General features: G+C 39.7%; 2 protein-coding genes across 3 annotated transcripts; one reads left to right on the top strand and one right to left on the bottom strand.

The window, feature by feature from the left end:
* The first annotated feature begins 1,057 nt into the window (after positions 1–1,057).
* On the top strand, positions 1,058–20,266 carry LOC106162668 (uncharacterized). Its single transcript, XM_013540019.2, has 11 exons — positions 1,058–1,151; positions 6,823–7,018; positions 7,231–7,457; positions 7,940–8,149; positions 8,662–9,075; positions 9,308–9,499; positions 10,242–10,439; positions 16,559–16,822; positions 17,244–18,497; positions 18,837–19,028; positions 19,441–20,266. Exons 2-11 carry the CDS (start codon positions 6,828–6,830, stop codon positions 19,653–19,655), a joined length of 3,357 nt encoding a protein of 1,118 aa, XP_013395473.2. The 5' UTR covers positions 1,058–1,151; positions 6,823–6,827; the 3' UTR covers positions 19,656–20,266.
* On the bottom strand, positions 10,944–15,587 carry LOC147763414 (uncharacterized). Of its 2 annotated transcripts, none has more exons than XM_087006563.1 (2): positions 14,173–15,587; positions 10,944–12,514 (listed from the first exon to the last, which is right to left on the bottom strand). In XM_087006563.1, exon 1 carries the CDS (start codon positions 15,288–15,290, stop codon positions 14,298–14,300), a length of 993 nt encoding a protein of 330 aa, XP_086862689.1. In that variant the 5' UTR covers positions 15,291–15,587; the 3' UTR covers positions 10,944–12,514; positions 14,173–14,297. The 2 variants fall into 2 exon arrangements, with proteins under 2 accessions (XP_086862689.1, XP_086862688.1); XM_087006562.1 differs by having other exon boundaries at positions 14,173–15,581.
* Positions 20,267–20,307: the final 41 nt, after the last annotated feature.

Genomic DNA, 20,307 nt, shown 5'->3' with positions numbered 1-20,307 from the left:
ATTGATATCCTAGTATTTGGAGCAGATCATATATTACAAATTTTTTAAGCGGTTTCTTAAGCGTTTTTTAGTTGCCCCGATTTTTCTCTTCTTTATGCTCATTCTTCTTTTCTTATTTTTTAAAACATGTCACACTGGCGATGCAAGATTCACAGCTATTTCATCTCTTTTAAAATTTTATTTTTTATCACCAAACATCATTTATCGGTGTAGCACAAAACTCATACGTTAGCACTCCTATTGACGATTTTTGATATGTTCGTTGTGCTTAAGCATGAAAGCAAAGTTATCAAAAGGCCTAAGCACAGCGTACATATAACAAATCATCAACAGGAGTGCTAATTTAACGCATGGATTTCATGGTAATATCGGACCCCAGAAATTGTAATTCCTATGAAGGTGTTACTTGGTGTAGGGCCAACTTGTTCCCTAGAACAAATATGGCTTTGGTGCCACTTTGGCAAATTAGGACAATTTAAAATTTGACCAGGGAATTTTCAGGCTTTGTTATTCTGATTTGGAGAATCTATTAGTCACATCAGGGGACAGCTTAATTCAATTCATGTTGTATGCGCTGCGTGTCATTTTGTCGATTTTGCATTGTGGGATTCTTTTAAGTAGTGGTTGAAAACAAAGTAAGTCAATGAACATGCATGGACTCTCTTTACATGACTTCTTTTCTTCTGGGTTAAAACTAATATTAGCAGTCATGGGACACCTTCCACAGCTCAGCGTGATCTGTAGAAAGATATACAGGATGAGTCGTGCGCTGAGATTAAATAAGTACACTGTACTATTTGTCGTTAAGCGTTTATTGGTCCAACTTGACAATGATCGCTATATCTGAAACAGAAGATAAATTACATAAGTCTACATAAATAATAATCCTATATCTCCCCCCAAGTCTCTAGGTTCACTGATAACCAAAGTCAGTAGAAAGACTGAAATGTTTCAATGATCCACGAGAGGTCACTAGTGTTTGAAAACAAGTAAACTACAAAGTAACAGCTAAACTGAATATGCAAATGACAACAGGAACAGCAAACATTGGTGTGCAGCTACACAGGATTTCAAATGTCTATGACAGTTCATAGTCTTTTTGCCAAGCTGGGGGTCGAGTGGCACGAGTGGAGCGTCTAGGTTGATCCATGGTAATTAAGAGGCTGGGACATTCCAGGTTGACTATCCACTGTCCTGGGGCGTGGAGTGGTGCAAACACGTGTGCTAACACTGACTGGCCTAGGTGGAGATGCATTCCCCAAAGGTAAAAGACGGCGCTTTGGGGTGACGGTCCCTTTGGATGGCGTATCTGTGGCGGGTGAGGGTGTGTTGAACAGTTGAGGTATGGGTGGTGCAGTCAATGACGGCGGAGTTTCACACTGCATTTGTGTGTCATGAGAGTGTGGGGTAGCCTTGGCCTTAGGTGTTACAGGTAGGCCAGGGATTTCTTCCTTGCGTTCCTCCTGATCAGTGGCAACCTTGGCAGGGAGTGTTGGAGGAGAGCCAGGGATTTCCTTCCTTGTCTCCTGATCAGCTGCAAGTTTGGCAAGTGGTGGGGTAGCATGCGGAAGCTGAAGATCACGGTCTATGGTCTGGATTGGTGTGGGTTGCATGACAGGAGTGTAACGCTGGAGGAATTTCCTGTTCCGTAATGTGACTCGTCCCGAGCCATCTACTCTCACAACATATTGATCAAACTGCCGTACTTCAACCACGGTCCCAGTCTTGTCCCATTTCAGGGGATGAGGGCCTGTCTGGTTCTGGATTCGGACACGCTCCCCTACTGCAAGGGGTACAAGTCTCTTGGTGTGCTCCGTAAGGCGTTCTGCCATCTTCATATGGCAATTTCTGAGCGCTTCCTCCCTAGCCTTAAGGGTCTCTTGCCAAGTGGTGTGTGGTTTATATCTTTCCGGTGGAATGGGGATGAAATCATGGATGGGGTGCCCGAAGACGCACATTGCCGGTGAGAGTTTAGTGTCTCTGTCTGGGGTGTTCCTGTACTGAAGCATAGCACGCTGAAAGCTGTCGGTGTCCAGGTCACCATTGGGGCTGGTATTGTCTGTGATGAGGCGTTTTACTGTCTTAACCCAACTTCAGCAGGGCAGTTACTATGGGGAAAGGCTACTGATGACATACGATGATGTACACCCCAATCAGAAAGAAACTTCTTGGTGGCAGTTGATGTGAACTCCGGTCCCCCATCTGAGGATAGCTCATCGGCAATGCCAAAGGTGACAAAGGTCCGTCGAAGAGAAGCTATCAGGCCAGCCGCTCCTTGGGATGCTCTCTCCACAATCGGCCAGTTGGAATACCGATCAACAATGACAAGGTAGTTATTACCCATGTAGTGGAAGTAGTCAGCACAGACGCACTGGAATGGGTAGTCAGGATATATCAGTGGTGTCGGAGGGGCACTCGGTTGGGAGGGGGTCATGCGGTTGCAGTGGTTGCAACCTGTTCTGGTGGATACTATATCCGGTGTAATGCCAGGCCAGAAGATTGAGGACTCAGCTCTGGTTATCATAGAGGAGATCCCCTGATGGGCACTGTGCAATGTAGAGAGGACGTCTTGCCTTAATGCAGGTGGGATGACTACACGGTCTCTATACAACACAACTCCGTCGATTGTGCTGAGGTCCTCCTTGAACTGATAATACTCGCGAAGCTTGATGGGGAACTCTTGGCGGCTCTCTGGCAGACCTGAGGTTATTAAGTCGACTAGCATAGCCATATCTGCATCACTTGTGGTTGCTGTGCGTACTCTGTTCCAGGTCACTGATTTCAAGGTGATGGATGCCAGAGAGGACGTAAGTGCAGAGATCATGTTTTCCTCCATGGGGATGTGACTGGGGGCAGGGGATCGGATTTGAGACAGAGGGTGATGTTGGCTGACAGTAGCAACGTCTTCAGGGAGTGGGAGCTTATCTGGATCTCCTGTGGGATGACGAGATACGCAATCTGCAGCAAGGTGTTTGACCCCACGTATATGTACCATCTGGAAGCGGTATCTGAGGGTCTTCTCCTTCAAGTTTCTTAGGCGGGGGTTGTTGATATCATCAAGGGACCAACAGCTAAAGACCTTCAGTAATGGCTTGTGGTCAACTGCAATGATGAGGTCATGACATCCAAGGACAAAGTACCTTGTCTTGTTCAGAGCATCAGCAACAGCTAGGGCTTCACCCTCGATGGGGGCATATCACGATTCAGCAGAGTGGGTGAAACGGCTGCCTACAAGAGTAATCTTCCATCGAGATGGGCAGCAGAATGGTTGGATAGGCTGGCAAGAGCAATATTTCTGTAGGAGCCAGAACCCAATTCCATTTTTGGAACAGTCAGTTGCAAGGCATGTGGGCCTGGACTTGTCAAATATTCAGACCCCCTCTTCAATTTCCTTGGAGAAGACAGCCTTGGATTCTTTGAAGAGACTGTTGAGATCCTCATCCCATCTGAAGGGGGTACCAGGTTGAAGAAGATATCTAAAGGGAAGGATTTTGTCTGCCATGCTGAAGGCATATGATACCTGGTTGACCAAACCAAACCATGATCGCACATCAGTGATGTTTCGAGGGGTGGGACAGTCTAAGATGGCCTGAAGGTACTTGGAACTGGGCTTGACACTGTCCAGGGTAATGTCAAATCCTGCAAATTCAACCTCATCTTGTGCGAAAACAAATTTCTCTGGGTACAGGGTGATGCCATGTCTACCACAGATGTCTAACCACTCCACGGCTTTGAAGAAACTCCCCTCTATTGAGCTGGACCAAAGTAGGACATCATCGACACATTTGGTTTTGTTGGTGATGTGCGAGACAATTTCGTCGTATCTCCTGGTATACCCATCACCTGAAGCAATGTACCCTTGGGGAGCAACCTTGTATCGGTATCTATCCCAGGGTGTGATAAACGTTGTGAGATGGCGATCCTCCTCACGAATGGGTACACTGTGGTATCCATTCCAAGCATCCAGAACTGTCTTTTTCTTGCCTTGGGGCACAACCCTGGCTTGGTGAAAAGGAGAAGGGGTGTGGAGGGTCTCTCGTGTAGCATGTGCATTCAGAGCCTGTAGATCAACTGTGCGGCGTAGCCTGCCATTGTTCTTCGCACATACAACCATACGGTGGCACCAGGTGACTGGCTCGCCAATTGGGACTGGTTCTATGACCCCTAGTCTGACATCTTGGTCAAGTCCTGCTTTCACTTCTTCCTGCCAGTGAAGTGGGACTGGTATTGGAGTGTGATAGGCTACTGGTGCCGCAGAAGGGTCTACCATCAATTTCATTGGAGGGCTGTCCATAAGGGGCAATGGCTGATGATCACATGTATTAAATGTACTGGACCTGTAATAGTCCAGAAGGTATTCCTTCAGTCGCCCACGATTCTGTTCCGTTGCAGGGAAAGGCAGCTTGGTTGGAGGCGGGGGAGTTGGTTGACGTTTGGGGCAAGTGCATGTGTGTTGGGCATCAGCGCCACGAGCTGTAAGGGTAATGTCAGGGAACACGGACGCACACTGCGACATGTGATATGCACCCACAGTCGGGAAGGTCTTTGGTATGATGCCAAGTGCAATACATGCCTCCCTGCTGATAAAGAGCTTGTCAGAGCTGTCGGTGACATATGTCATCTGTCTTGTTTCCACCAGTTTGCCAGATGGGCCCCTCCCAGCATAGCGAAGTATAGTTGCTCCGAGAATGCTGATGCCATTGTTGACAGCAGTGTGCATCTTCATAGTGACTGGGATCAGGTCCTGTCGCTTCAGGCCTAGACGTTGGATTACCTTAATGCCAGCAAGGCAGCTCTGACAACCAGTGTCAGCCATTGAGGGATGTTCTATTGGTGTGGCTGAGGATAGAAGGCTGAAGCCTAGCTCTCTGTCATCATCTGCACAGACCGTGATTCTAAGGTTGACGAACGGTTGTGGTTTGGAAGCTCTTTGCACCCACGTGTCATTCAATTGATCATAGATATGATGATCTAAAGCAATGGCCCTGCCTTTCGTATGTTGTGTTGTGATGGTGACAGAGCAGAGCGATTCAAAGACTGCGCCTTCACAGTCATTTGCCTCATGACAGGAAGTAGTCTTCTGGCTCGGCTTGGGTTTGTCTTTGCTACGGCACACTATTTCAAGGTGGTGGTATCGTGTGCAAGTCTGGCATTTGTGCCCAAAGGCGGGGCAATCTCTCTTACGAATACGTAGAGGAGCAGCCTTGCCATGGCCAGTTTTTCCGCAGTAGCCACAGGGGTCCTGGGGTGGTTTTTCAGCAGGGGTGGGGGTCTCTTTTTTCTTGCGTCGGTAAGTGCTACCGATGGCCTCAGCTGCTTGGGATTCTTGTAAGCGTGATCAAAGCGCTTCCCTGCTTCTTTTGCTTCCACAAATTGGAGGACTTCCTCCAATGTCATGTCCTGGTTCTTTTCCCCTAAAAGGTCTATTTGGATCTCAGAGTCTGCTAATCCACGGGTTAGAACATCACGGGTCATCTCCTCCATGTAGCTTACAGCAGTGTTGCATACTCCTGCCTGGCCTTTTAGACGGGCTCCATAGTTGTGGACAGGTTCATCTCTGTCTTGGCGCATGTTCTGTAGTGTCACTCTAGCCACCATTGTGTTCTCTGTGCGTACAGCTAATGCTTTGATTGCGGCCATCACCTCATCAACAGATTTGTTTGCAAGGCTCCCACCTGCTGTCCTAGTTAGGTCTTTTCGCAAGGGGTCATCACAACATTCCAGCAATTGGATAACCCTGTCTTTGCCAGCTATCTTTGTTGCATCAGCATATTCTGTCCATCTGGACTGAAAGTATGACCACTCTTTGCTGGTACCGCAGGCTGATATTGTGGGCCGCTTGACTTTCTCCACTTTGGCTGCAGTAACGTGAGCGTTGGTATGAACAGAGCTGTGTGTGGTGAGTAGGGCTGCTACGATAGTGGCATCAAGGTCATCTGTGGTGTAGTCACAGCCTTCTATTGGGCACTGGACCGCCGGCATGTTGTCAGGTACGGGATAGCGATCATAAATAAGTACACTGTACTATTTGTCGTTAAGCGTTTATTGGTCCAACTTGACAATGATCGCTATATCTGAAACAGAAGATAAATTACATAAGTCTACATAAATAATAATCCTATAGAGATGATGTAGCCTTCAGAAATATATAAGTTTCGTGCCTAGAGAATCTCGTCTACGATGGCTATCCACGTACTGAAAATAAATAGACTCTATTATTGGCATGGGCCAAATGGCAGATTTTTGACATCGACCTGAAATAAATTTTAACTCCATAAATTTTATTGCGTCAAAAATTAACATTTTCCATCTTAAATCATCATCAACATAAATTATATAAGAACTATATAATTTTCTAACTTGATCAGTTGGTCGGGTATGCCGCTCTTTATAGGCGTAGGTACATGTTAGGTACCACTGCAGGTAAGGTCATTTTCCATTCATGTCAGACTGAAATAAACACTCCAAGGCTTATTTATCGTTAAATAATTATCTACATATCAAAGCGCTAGAGGATGTTACACAGATTTTATCATATAGTAGTTCATTAATAATTTGTAAAGAAATTTGTGGCCATCTTGGACATGTAATGTTGTTCACGGTTTCCAAAGTCACAACAAAGCTTACTGAGTTTGTTCTGGAGTCCCGTTGAACACTGAAGCAAGACAAAAAAAAAAAGGGTTCCCAATGGTGTGATTTCTTTAAGTCTTTTCTGTAGTTTTTAGGTTCATCAATCTTATCTATCAATTTGCAAGCATGGGCAACAATTACACAAAATAATAAATCTGGTACAAAATTGACAATATGTTTCTTATATTAAAGCTAAGATGACTGTAACTCCAGCACAGCCCCTTTGTGATAGTGGTTGGACTTACATACCAGCAGTCAGCAGGTGTTATAGACATTCTGGGAGCCTAAAGATGACATACGATAAGGCTGTGCAGGAGTGTGATAGAATTGGTGGAATCATAGCTATGCCAAAAACAAAGGAACTTCAAAATGCCATGGTGTCAATACTGTAAGTGATTATGCAATATTGTCAGTTCCAGAATAAAGTTTGATAAATTTTGACCCATGGTGAATGTTATTACATGTATGATGTACAAAACATACCTTTATTGCATACAGATTTCAATAATCATGGTATTTTAATGTTTTGGTAAAAAGTCTGAGCAACTCAGCTGACTCACTCCACCAATCACTGCAACTACTTTCCCCTTTAAACAATAGGAGTGATGAGGAATACTGGATAGGACTGGAAAGAAAGGGGGGAGCAGGGCATGTTGACCACTGGGCAGACGGGACTGACTTAATTTATGACCACATTTGCCCCTGTGACTATAGAGAGGATGCTCAATGTGCTGCATACCGGACTCTTGGTGACAACAATGGTGGATGGCATTACTGGGCTGATAGGAAGTGTAGTCATAAGGAGAGATTTGTCTGTGAGAAAACAGGTAACTACATGTTACAGGACTGTGCATGCATGCATGCAAAGAAGGGCAGCATGTAGGCATATTTAAAAGACATTGAGAGAAGTTGAGAAAGCAAGAAAGATTCAGTGCAGGTTCAGATGGGTGTTTTAAGGCTATATTAATATGAAAATTCAATCTCTGCCTGTATCCCTGTACTTGAGCATGTTTGGCGTGTGTTTGCGTAATAGAGACAGAGAAAGGGTTCACTAACAAATCTTTATCAAAGCTTCAACAGCAAACATGACACAGATGGAAAGAAAGAGGGAGAGATGTTGTAACTGAAGATAGCCATGGCATATAGTAATTTATTTGTAGTAAACACTGACTTTTATGTCAATATAACTGCCATTCTTCTAGGAGGATGTTATGCTGGAAATTAGTGAAGATACTTTTAAAATCTCTGAACTTTGAGATACCATCAGTAATTTTTTAGTGTAAAAATAAGTTGTCATTTTTGTTTTCAGTTTCATTTTCTACTTGTGATCCTCTTCCACTACCCCCAAATCTGGCACCAGAAGACTGTGAGGTTGTGTTACCTAGCAATGCTGTACACACTGGACCATACCCTCTTGGTACAACTGTAGCGATGAACAACTGGTATATGCTGCCACCTAGCACTCAAACCTTTACATGTGCAAATTTCACCTGGGTTTTGAGTTCTGAATTGCAGCTAGGTAATTAACTTGGCAATTCATTAAAAATAGTTCCAAAACTTATATGTATCAAATACATACTTGTCCTAAGGAGTGAACACCTTTTGTTTAATGGAAATATTATCTGGTGACAGATATGTCTAACCCAAGGGCTCGAGTCATTCCCAATGAAACTATCTGTATACATAGATTGAGCAAACTCGATCTACGGGACTCATGCTGAATGCAATCAGATTCAAAGATAAACATGCCTTCTCTTGTTTCCAATGTACTCACATTATCACCAGCTTTCCTGTATTCTACTCAATGCCAGGAGGCATGTTTATCTCTTAATCTGATTGCATTCAAGGAGTGTCCCCACAGAGTTGGATCAACCTACATAGACCCATATATAGTCTCATTGGGAAAAAGCCCTTAAATACAGCCCCAATGTGAGTACCAACTGTTCCTATAGTGTAGAATCTACATGTTTATCATTCTGTTGACCAAAATAACTGTCAGTGCCATGTCATAACATCCAATTTTATTTTCAGAAGGAGGCTGTACAAATATCCCATTGGTTTCAAACAGCAACCATACACTGGACGAGCTTGTTAATACGGGCAGCCACAACTTTACCAATATTTTCATGTTGAACAGTTCAATGCTGTTTAGAAACAATAGCTTTTTGACATCAGATATTTGCAACATTACTGACAATTTTACATACTTCCTGAATTTGAACAGTACCAATTCTCCAACAAAGGAAATATATAATTCTACAATGAGGACAGAAATATATAATTATACCAATATCTCGGATCCTGGCATGAGGGAACCAATACCATTGTGGTCAATAGTAAATTATACCTGTCACAAAGGTTACAGACTTCAAAATGGAAATAAGTCTTTTTCTATTCTGTGTGGAATAGGATGGAGTTGGGTGGGACACGTTCAAGATTGCTTGCGTAAGGATCATTTTGCATTTGTAAACAATAAGTATGAAGGTACTTTCATAAAAATTCAATAATGGGCTTAAAACTATTGAAGAAATAGGTATGTATATGCATTATTTAATTACCATCACTGCTACACTGTGCTACTATTTAAAAACTCAACACATTAAAAGTTTTCTGAAAAATGTATCTTGTTTCACACAACTCGTATATCTGATGTACCCATCTGCTCATTGCTACACAGGTGTGCAGTGTCCACCTCCCCTTAATTTGGCAAACACGACATTGAATGCTACGGGCGGAATATATTGGTATGGCAGCACTCTAGAGTACAGTTGTATTTCCAATCATCAGTTTGACAGAAGGACAAAAAGGAAAACAGTAACCTGCAGTGAAGAGGGTGAATGGTCACCAATCATCCAAGATGGTTGTGTTGGTAAGAAAAAATGAATTAGTTTGAATAATTAGTAGGAAAATTATAAATGAAAAAAATTTTACATATTTGACATTAAAAATACATACAACTTATTAGGTATGATTCATATATATGAAATATATATTGAAAGTTAACTTTCAAATGATTATTATATGTCCTTTGACACTACAAACAGCTATTTTGCAATATCAAAACAAATAACTTTTTTTCAGTAAGTATCAAATGGCATTCATTTGACATTAATAATATATGTAAAGTACATGCATAAGTTCTGTTCATGTGAAATTAATTGGATGTATTTAGAAAGGGTCAAACATTAAAAGATCACATTCATCTTAAGTAAAGCCTAAATTACATTTGCCATGGATGCTGTAAGATGAAATCATATACGATTTTCCTTTCGATTGTTATGACATTGTACGTGGCTAGAGGCTATGGTGATTACATTTTCATTATGTGCTGTGCAATGTTATGTACAATAATGCTACAGGCTTTGGGGTTAGGAGCTTGACCAAATGGTAGAGGCCATATGGAGGCTGTTAATCCATATGATCTTGCACTGCCACCATCTGTGTCAGTTAAGATGCTGCACGAAAAGAGATTTTGAGGCAGCTGACATCACATGCCAAATGTAATCTAGGTTTAGGAATCTACAGACTGTGTACAAAACATATCTTGAAAGTTTAAAGTATTTTAGAGTATTACACTTTGAAGGCAATCAACCCAGCATGTTATATTCCAGAAATTCCATGCTACCAACCACCAAATGGATATGTGTATAACACAAGCATAACACAATACGAATATCCAGTAAGAAGCACTGTAGATTTAATATGTGCTGATGGCTTTAATTCCACAGGATCTATCCACAGTTCACCAGCAACGTGCTTGGGTAATAGTCGTTGGACAATTCAGTTTGATGCAGAGATGGTGTGCACAGGTTTGACCTATAATAATATAAAACTTTTTTTAGATTTTGTATTAGATTGTCAATGGTTTCAAGGATTTGGTTAAGTGATAATAACCACTTACTTTGGAACATGGACACAATTATGTCCATGCTTTGAAACAAAATGTTTACGAAACAGCTGCACATAGGTTTAGCTGATTTATCTCAAGAGCACGGTCAGGCTGAATGCCCACAGCTAGGTCATTGGGTATTTGTAGAACTGTGAACAATTAGTAATTGGCAGGATGACCTGGTTATAGATGGAGAAATTTGAGAAGCTGGTCAACAAACAAACAAACAAACAAACAAACAAACAGAGAAAATTTAAAATTAAACGAGACTTACCTTGGTTAAGTCGATGTTTGATTGTAATTCTGTGAGTGTAAAAATGAGGGAGGGCTTAAATGAGATATGCTTGCGCATGCGTACTCAGCCTTTAAAGCTTGATGTTTTCACATTTTTTTAAAGAACATTTTATTTATATTTATATTTATATTTATATATCTGTGAGCTGATTACATTGGAATTATATTACTGAGTAAGCTGGGTGGGGAGGGTGGCATTTAAGCCCTCCCTCATTTTTACACTCACAGAATTACAATCAAACATCGACTTAACCAAGGTAAGTCTCGTTTAATTTTAAATTCTATTTCGTATAAAAATATCGGTCAGTCTTAAATGAGACTTTAAAGTAAAATGTGACAAACATCAATAAACCAGTATTCAATGGCCTTTATTTCAGCTTAAAATATCGTTTAGAACAGTTTCAACAAATCATCAACAGATACTCATGTAAACCTATACACGCCAGTATATATACTAGTATATGAATATGCTCATTACTTCCTTTTTAAAATTCCATATTCAAATGTGGTAGCTTTATCCTCGATTTGTTTCTCATAGAATTTTGCAAATGTTTTTTCAGTACTCCAACCAGCTTTGTTCAAAATATCTGTCACTGGCACAGAATTCATTTTTGCCTTTGAAACAGCAGCAGCTCTCACACTGTGAGCACCAAATAAAGTAGTGTCTATTCCCGATTTTGTCATTACAACTTTGATCCATCTAGAAATCGTATCTCTTTGAACAGGTTTATAAGGTTTCATATAACTTATAAGCAAATTTTTATCAACATTATGCCTACGCAATGTCTTTGTACGAGCTATATACTCTTTTAAAACAGTATAAACACACAACCTCCTATCTGGAGGGTAAGCTTTAAACACAATATGTGATGAATTAAAACCTGGTCTACTTTGCTTCAGTAAACCACATAACTGAAACACAAACTCTGAACTCAACTTTTTCATATCAACAACAGAAATTAAATGCAATGTTTGTACACGTGTGGCATTAATTAATGCCATGAGCATTGTAAGTTTTAAAGTCAATGCCATGAGCATTGTAAGTTTTAAAGTCAGATCCTTCAAAGTCAAGTGCTTTACTGGTGAAAGTTTCCTTAAGAAAACCAGAACTTTATTAACATCCCAAATTTGAGCATAACGTTGTCTTGGTGGCCTCAAATTATAAATGCCTTTCATATATCTTATCACCAATGGATGACTCCCTGCTGAAACTCCATCAATTTGAATACCCATTGATGAAATAGCACCTCTTGCTGTATTTAAACTGTCATAAGCTAAGCCATCATTAAACTGTTTTGTAAGAAATTCTATCACCTCTTCCACATGTGGTGAAATTGAATTAATTTTCCTTTCACCACAGTATTTGAACCAGCGTTTAATGAACACGTTGTATTGTTTCTTTGTCCCTGTACGCCAAGATGACATAAGTATGTGGGTTGATTGCTCAGAAAGGCCTCGTTCTCTAAACTGTTCCCTGATACTTTGCATACAATGAGTTTCAACTTGTCCATAAGAGGATGTTCCACTGGGAGCTTGTTCCCTGGTAAAGTTAGCAGACCTTTTTTCTTTTGAATGACTATTGGGTTTTCCACAAGTAATTCCATCAACTTTGCAAACCATATCTGTGTTGGCCATACAGGAGCCACTATAATACCCCTGGCTTTGTCTTTGCGAATCTTCTGGATACAATGACCCAGCAAACTGAAAGGTGGAAACAGATAAACATAATTCAGTGTTCCCCAATCATAAGTAAATGCATTAATACCCCAAGCAAAGGGGTCTGCCTGCCATGAACAATATCTTTCAACTTGCGCATTTAATCTAGAGGCAAAAAGATCAATAAATGGATTTCCAAATTTTTCACATATCTTTTGAAATACATTCTCATTCAACTTCCATTCTAAACGTTCATTAAACTTCCTAGAAGCATTATCAGCATCTACATTATCTTTCCCTGGCACATGGACACAGGTGAGCCAAACATTTTTCTCGATACACCAATGCCAAATCTTTTTTGCTATGTTATTGCAATCATAAGATTTAATTCCACCCATATTCTGAATATAGTCACATGCTGTAATATTATCACTCATGATCTTTACATGTTTATTTTCAAATCTAAATGTAAAAGACTGCAATGCATATAATATTGCTAGTAACTCTAAAGCATTTATATGAAGGTTAGCTTCTTCTGGAAACCATCTACCACCAATTTTTTGACCCTCCAAATGAGCACCCCAGCCTAATTTGGATGCATCAGTATACAATATGTCAACATTTCCTTTGTCAATTTTCCTTCTTTGCAAGTGGACATTTTCCATCCACCATTGTAATTCTTGCTTCATACTAATTGTAATGTGCATCATAGCATCATAATTTCCATTGTTGCTTTTTAAAGCACTTATCTTCTGCTTTTCAAGTTCTCTATAATGGAGTTTACCATATTCAACAGCTGAGAATGTTGAAACTATAATTCCAATCACTTTAGCTACTAGTCTTACTTTTGCTTCTGTTTTAATGATAAGCATTTTACACTGCTGTACAATGTGATCCATTTTATCTTTAGGTAAAGTCACCGTCATACTTTCAGAATCAATTATATTTCCCAAAAACAACAATGATTGTTGGGGAATAAGGACAGACTTATCTGCATTGATTATAAAACCAAGTGTTTCCATTAGATGTTTTGTGCATCTTATATTTTCAACACATTCAAGGTAATTATCTGAACACAATAAACTGTCATCAATAAATCCTGAACTAGAATGGCCAAGACTTCTCAATTTTGCATATACAGGCTTTAATAATTTCGTAAATATTTTGGGCCCTTCAGAAACGCCATTTGCAAGGCATGTGTATTGATAGATATTTCCTTCCCAAACAAATCGAAAAAGAATTTGCTGTTCTTCTGCTATTTTCACACTATAATATGCATGCTTTATATCAATTGATGCTAGGAAGCATCCTTTTGTCACTAAGGTCAATGCCTTTTCAAAAGTGTCCATTTTAAAATGTTCATAGGGAATGTGTTGATTCAGCTTCTTAAGATTTAATATCATTCTGTATTCTCCATTCTTTTTAGGGCGTACAAAAATAGGAGATAAAAACTGCCCCGGTACACTTTGAACTTTCTTAATAACACCAAGATCAAGTAGTTTAGAAATTTCTTTCCTGATTATAATTGTTTCTTCTGTGTTAAACCTATATTTCACCATATCATTTAAGTTTTGAAATCCAATGTTGGTATCAACATTTATATGACAATTTTGTACTATATCCAAGATATATGGGTCACTGGTCAATTTTCTCCATTCATCTACAAACAAATGCAATCTACCAGCTTGAAATTTATGTCTCACCTCTAGTATCTGTTCTGATCCCACTGGCTGCTTTGCCATGAGAAGTTTTTTGAATCTGCATGTGCACCCCTCTGGGAAGAACTTCCTCGGCCACGATTGTACCTTCCTCTCATGCGTCCCCTGAATCATGGGCCCCTTTGGTATGGGCGGTTTCTATAATCCAAGCCCATTCTACTCTGCATCATTTTATAACTCATTTTCGCAGAATCTTCCACTTCCCTTGCAGATTTGGTAATATCATCTCCAAAGAGAAAAGTTGTGCACGGAATGTTATGATTGCACAAAGGTTTGTACTCTGGCTTGAGGTTTGGTTTTAACAAATCCTTTCTAAAACAGTTAATCTGTGTATTGGCATGACCAAGCAAAGCAATACTGTCATTGAACATATCAATGAGTTTTCCAAGCCCTTCACTCGTATCATTTCCTGTTTCTAACTTAGCCAGTTTGTCTATTCCTTTAGTCATCAACGTAGCTGCTTTTACAACTGACATTTGAACATCCTGTAACTTCTTATCATTTGTTTTGGCATATTGAGGAATAATGTTCCATACCATTTTATTGGTTTTGACTATCACCAAACTTTCACAGTTTTTTGGCCGTGAGTTATTTTCATCTTTGGTAAGTTCTGTATACTTTGAATGATCTACTATCCCATTGGTGAACAAATCATTGACACTACTCGCCAACACACTGTCAACTTCCACGTCTGTATACTCTATTAATTTATATCTCTTCGTCATATCATCAAATCTGTTTGTGCTACTAGTACCTGCCTCCGGGCATGTTTCATCCTCCAATCTTTCATCATACTGTTCATCAAAGTCATAATTCTCCTCACAATATTCATCGTGATACAGGTACTGTTTCTCTAAAGTATCTATGCGTCCCACGACGCTATTAATGTTCGTTTCCTGTCTCTGCACAGTTTCTTGTATATTTTTCATTATAGTTAAATATTCATCACTGTTATGACTAGATTTTGCTTTGTCGTCTAGTTTCCCCTTTCCTGTTCTAGTTTTTACTTTCTTTGCTTTAACGTCCTCGCTATTCTTACATGTATCTATTGCGGGTTTTGAAAGGCCCGGTAAAACAGCACTACACGTGCTTTCGGCCGCCATATTGAAAATAAGTTTGGCACACAAATGATTCGTAGCCTACAATGTGTAACTACGTTACAGATCAATATATATGCCGCATAAAAGATTGCAACTCCGTTGCAAAAATGTTTCCAACTTAAGCAAACAAACTACGTTTGTTTTAGATTATAATTCTGATAGAAATAGATCGCATCTATTTTCAGGCTGACTACCCAGCCGCATGTCACAAGCTAACTGAGTACGCATGCGCAAGCATATCTCATTTAAGACTGACCGATATTTTTATACGAAATAGAATGACACACAGACAATAAAGATGAAAGTATATGGATTGTCAACCTAAGCAAGAAATAGATCAGTGACGATGAAGGATAGATCCTGGTGAAAGAGCTCAACTTTGCAATAACATCAAAAACTATCCCAGTGGCAGAAATAATTGCCTCAGTTAAAAACACCAATATTCTAGTTGGAGAGCAATAATGGATCAGGCAGAAAGTCAAGGAAACAATTTACGTGTACATCCGTCAACTGGACCCCACCTTGAAAAATAACCAGGGATACCAGCTGCACCCCCTCCCCTTCTATAACCAGGGCATTCTGCCAATAGATTGCTAGCCTGAGTGGGAATCATTTACAGGTCAATTCGGGGCCGTAGCGATAGTCCGAAGGTTCAATAGTCCGAAGGTTCATTGGTCCGAATGTTCACTATAGAACCTTCGGACCAATGAACCCTTGATTAAAAAATCGATGAAAATGTTACCACTTTTCGGACCAATGAACCTTCGGACCAATGAACCTTCGGACTATCGAGACGCCCCCGTCAATTCCCAATGCCCTGTGTGGATTCAGCCTGATAATGCTCTTGGAACAAGACCAAAATTAGTTGATTCATAAACATTATATATATATTCCAATTGAAGTTAATGATTATTTTCACTAAAACTTTAGTAAGTAAATGTATATATTGTTTTTTTTTAATTAAATAAAAGTCTGTATGACAGACCAATGATATTCTATAGTGAGTCCATTATCATAGCTTACCATAATTGCGTAGAACACTTGTCTACATGTCTTACTGTGATTTTAGACTCATTTTAATACAAATGTGCTTCCAGTGAATATTGTTTAATGTGTTAAATAATATTTCAACAACTAAACTTGAGACTGACATGTAGTAATTAGGACTTAATGTGTCTTACCTATTTAAGTGCATTTGTCAAAGGTGTGCTACCATAATCACTGCAAGACATCACACTGTTTGAAAAGAATATAAATCACTTGTATTCTAGCAATTCCTTGTCCAGAGCTACCTAAGCCAGGTTACAAAAGCTATGTCTACAGATACTCAGTGTTGAATGGTGTTTTCCACGCTGGCTATAGCCGCCATAACTATGATAACTATAATACCAGTGTTGTGGATTTTCGCTATCGTGATTATCTGGTTTTTACATGCGAATATGGATACAAGTATGAAAACTCAAATAAAATGTTCTGGTATTATCATTGCATGGAAGATGGTAGTTGGACTTCACAAACCATGCCAAATTGTACAGGTAGGATTAATTTTGTAAAAAAAAAACTTTTAGAGATACCCTCATCTCAGTTACATCTTTTTCTACGTCCCTGCATCAACACTTCCCTGCACTGTAACTACCATGCATTGCTTTTCTCCCACAAGGGGATCCATTCTCTATATACACTTTACAGCTTATTGTTTCAACTTAATGTATAATAATTGAGAAACTGAGCAAAGATGTTTACTTTTGTACATACAAATGGTTTCATAAAGTAAAAAAGGGAAAAAGTCATTTCTTGGTTGACAATTCTTGATATATTGAGAAAAATCACGAGATGACATGCAAATTTATACATTTATCATGTCGAAGCCCAATGTCAACAACAACATGATTTGAATTTGTCTGCATTGCATGAATAAAGGGCATTATTATTATTCCTTCATATTGTTTGTTGCAGAAATCCACTGCAAACCTCCTCCTTCAGTAGGTTTGGCATTTCTCACAGCAGATGAAGACGAATTTCCACCTGGAAAAACTGTCACATACAAATGTTTGGATGGGTCAGCTTTCAGTGATGGTTCCCGGAGTAAAAACCTTGTTTGCCAATTTGGAGGATGGTGGAATACAACAAATCTGCCTGATGCCTGTGATAGGGCAGTCACATGTGATATGGTATCACTACCAGCAAATACAATGATTGACCAAGTAAAATCTGTGATGTTTTCAACAACTGATAATCGATTCCTTCCAAATTCAGTTGTGGTGATACGCTGTCAAAATGGATACCAATTTGAAAATCTCACAGATCATTATGCCTTTCAGTGTACTGAGAATGGGGAGTGGAATGCAACATTGGACGCAAACCTAACAACATGTATTGACATTCTCAATACCAAAGAACATGGAACACCAGAAACAAAATTCTCACAATCATCACAAACGTACACATCAACTGTAAGTCTGACCAGTGAACTGACCAATGTAACAACTACAAAAGTACTGTCATCAGCTCTTGCTTATGATCCTTCCACACAAAGTGCTGCATTGACAAGACTTTCAAATTTTACATCTACTCCATATCCAACAACTGATGAGAATGGATTTACTACAGGGTACACATCTACTTCTGATTTAACTATTGGGACTCCAGCTTTTACTGGCAAGCTTGGACCATCAACACAAATGTATAATTCCTCAAACAATGCAACTAATACAACCACAGCTTTTTCAGCCACTACTATTATGCCCCACAATATGACAAATGATACTATTGTACATAATTTTTCTGCTTGCGTATGTGAAGACCCGCCTTACTTTCCAAACACGTTTATTAATGAATCAACCAGAGCACTGTGCAGCATTGGTGATGAAGTAATCTATTCCTGCAACAAAAGCTATGCTTTGCCTGACCCTGATGGGCCTGGCACTTTTGCCATTGAGTGTCTGCAAAACGGAACTTGGAGTGTTCACAATGCAATACAGTGTAAGCGCACATGCTCAAGTAAAGACCTTCTCACTATTGAACATGCTGATTCAACAGTTAGTAATGTGACTGAGCAATTTGGTTTCACGCATATACCAGGAGGAACAGAGATACAGTACACATGCTGGAATGGGTATGCTTTTCCTAATAACAGAACTAGTGTTGTTATAGAATGTGGATCGGATTCCGGAAAATGGAATGTCAGTGGACTTGGACACTGTGACTGGGGTAGGTTGGCTTTTAACCACATGGGTGTGTGGGGCATGTTATTTTACTATTTAAGAGGGAAATGCCTGGTACCAAAGTTTACCACTTTACTGTACTGCTACTATAAAAGTACAACGTACATGTACAAGAAACAAAACAAAACAAGCAAGCAAAGAAGATGAACCAAGTATTGAAGTACTATTTACATTTAAGTGCTCTTTATTTTTAAAAACCTGCATGCACATATATAAATATTATGATGGGCAAAGATATTTATTTTGCTGTCCAAATAGCCAATATCTGTTATACTGAGACCAAGATTTCATACCTACCACTTACCAATCTATGTAATATTTTCAGTTCCACTCCCCTGTCCTCCCTTTGGCATCCCCAGCAATGCTGTTGTAAACACCACTAAGACAGCACCAGGAACAGTTGTCAAAGCATCTTGTCTTGATAACACCACTTTTCCTGATGGTTCACTGTCAAGGACTACAACTTGTAGACCAACTGGACACTGGACCAAAATACTTCCTACTGCCTGCTTGGAAGGTAGATAAACTATATTACAACATGTTTGCAGAAATATACTCATCTATCTTTCCCAATTTCACAACAGTTGAGGAGACACTTCTCTAAAACCGCATTACAGAAAAGTTACATGTACAATGTTGTGTTGCTAATTTGTAATTGAGACACTAATGAGCTTGGCAAAAGTTTTGGTTCAGTAGTGAAAACAAAGAATTTATTTCCACACAGGGCTGGAATTGAGGCATACATATACAAAATAATAAAACTAATAATTACTATCAATTCCAGTGCCAATTTGAAGAGGTAAATACCCCGAGTAATATTCAACTTTTTTAAGATCAAAGTTCTCATTCTTGTTAAACTAGTTTGAAAAGCAAACTTAAGTAAATTAAATTAAAATTCTTCACATAAATGATATTTTATTTCTCACCAGTACCCATAACTTTGATGAAAAGAAGATCCAAGCATGCAGCACAGCCCCTTGAAGCTCCTGGTGCTGTGGGTATTGGGACGTTAGCCCTAACATTACTGGTGGTCATCCCTGGTGGAATTGTTCTCCTGGACGCACCAACACTGATCAGTCACATAAAAAAGGGGTTCAGAAACATGCAAAGAGCTACACAAAAGAAGTACAACTACTCAGTATAGTGCTATATTTGGATGGAAAGCTGTATCTGACTGATTTATCAGTCAGTGCACCAAATACTGCTGCTGTACATAATTATGCCATTTAATTTGAGCCTTAATTGGCATTCCTAAAATGTAATGCAAATAACGTCATCTGTGTTTATCTTTGTATTTATACTCTTTATATAGATGGTCTTAAACATTTTTATACTAATATGTATCAATGTGGATGGGGGAGCTACTTTTTTGGTCAAAAGACAAACCCTTATTAAGGTATAATGAGATAAGAATACATAACATTAGAAAAATGAAACAAATATGTCACATTTTATAAGGCACTGATAATTGAATGCCCTGGGTGTTGATATGCACTCAACTAGTATCCTATCTAGGGCAAGGGAAAGCTCTTAGTAGCTTCATAGGCCGCATTCAGAACAGTTTGATCCGCGGACTAACTGATCCCCAGATCAAATATGGCGACCCACTTGAAAGCAAGGCCACCTAGTCCCATAATGGTCTCCCTGCCTACAACCCGCCAGCCCTGCAGGGGCCTAGCAATTAAACTTCAGAGACGAGATTTAATCCATTTCATTGCTAGCTAGACCCCAGAAGACAACACAGCGCCATTCCACCGATGTATTATTTGATGCTTTGTATTAAATCTAAAAGATGA

This window comes from Lingula anatina, chromosome 2 (assembly GCF_051362555.1).
Source record: "Lingula anatina isolate TDL-2025a chromosome 2, LinAna3.0, whole genome shotgun sequence".
NCBI classification, from domain to species: Eukaryota; Metazoa; Brachiopoda; class Lingulata; order Lingulida; family Lingulidae; genus Lingula; species Lingula anatina.
This window is presented reverse-complemented; position numbering and strand designations above follow the sequence as displayed.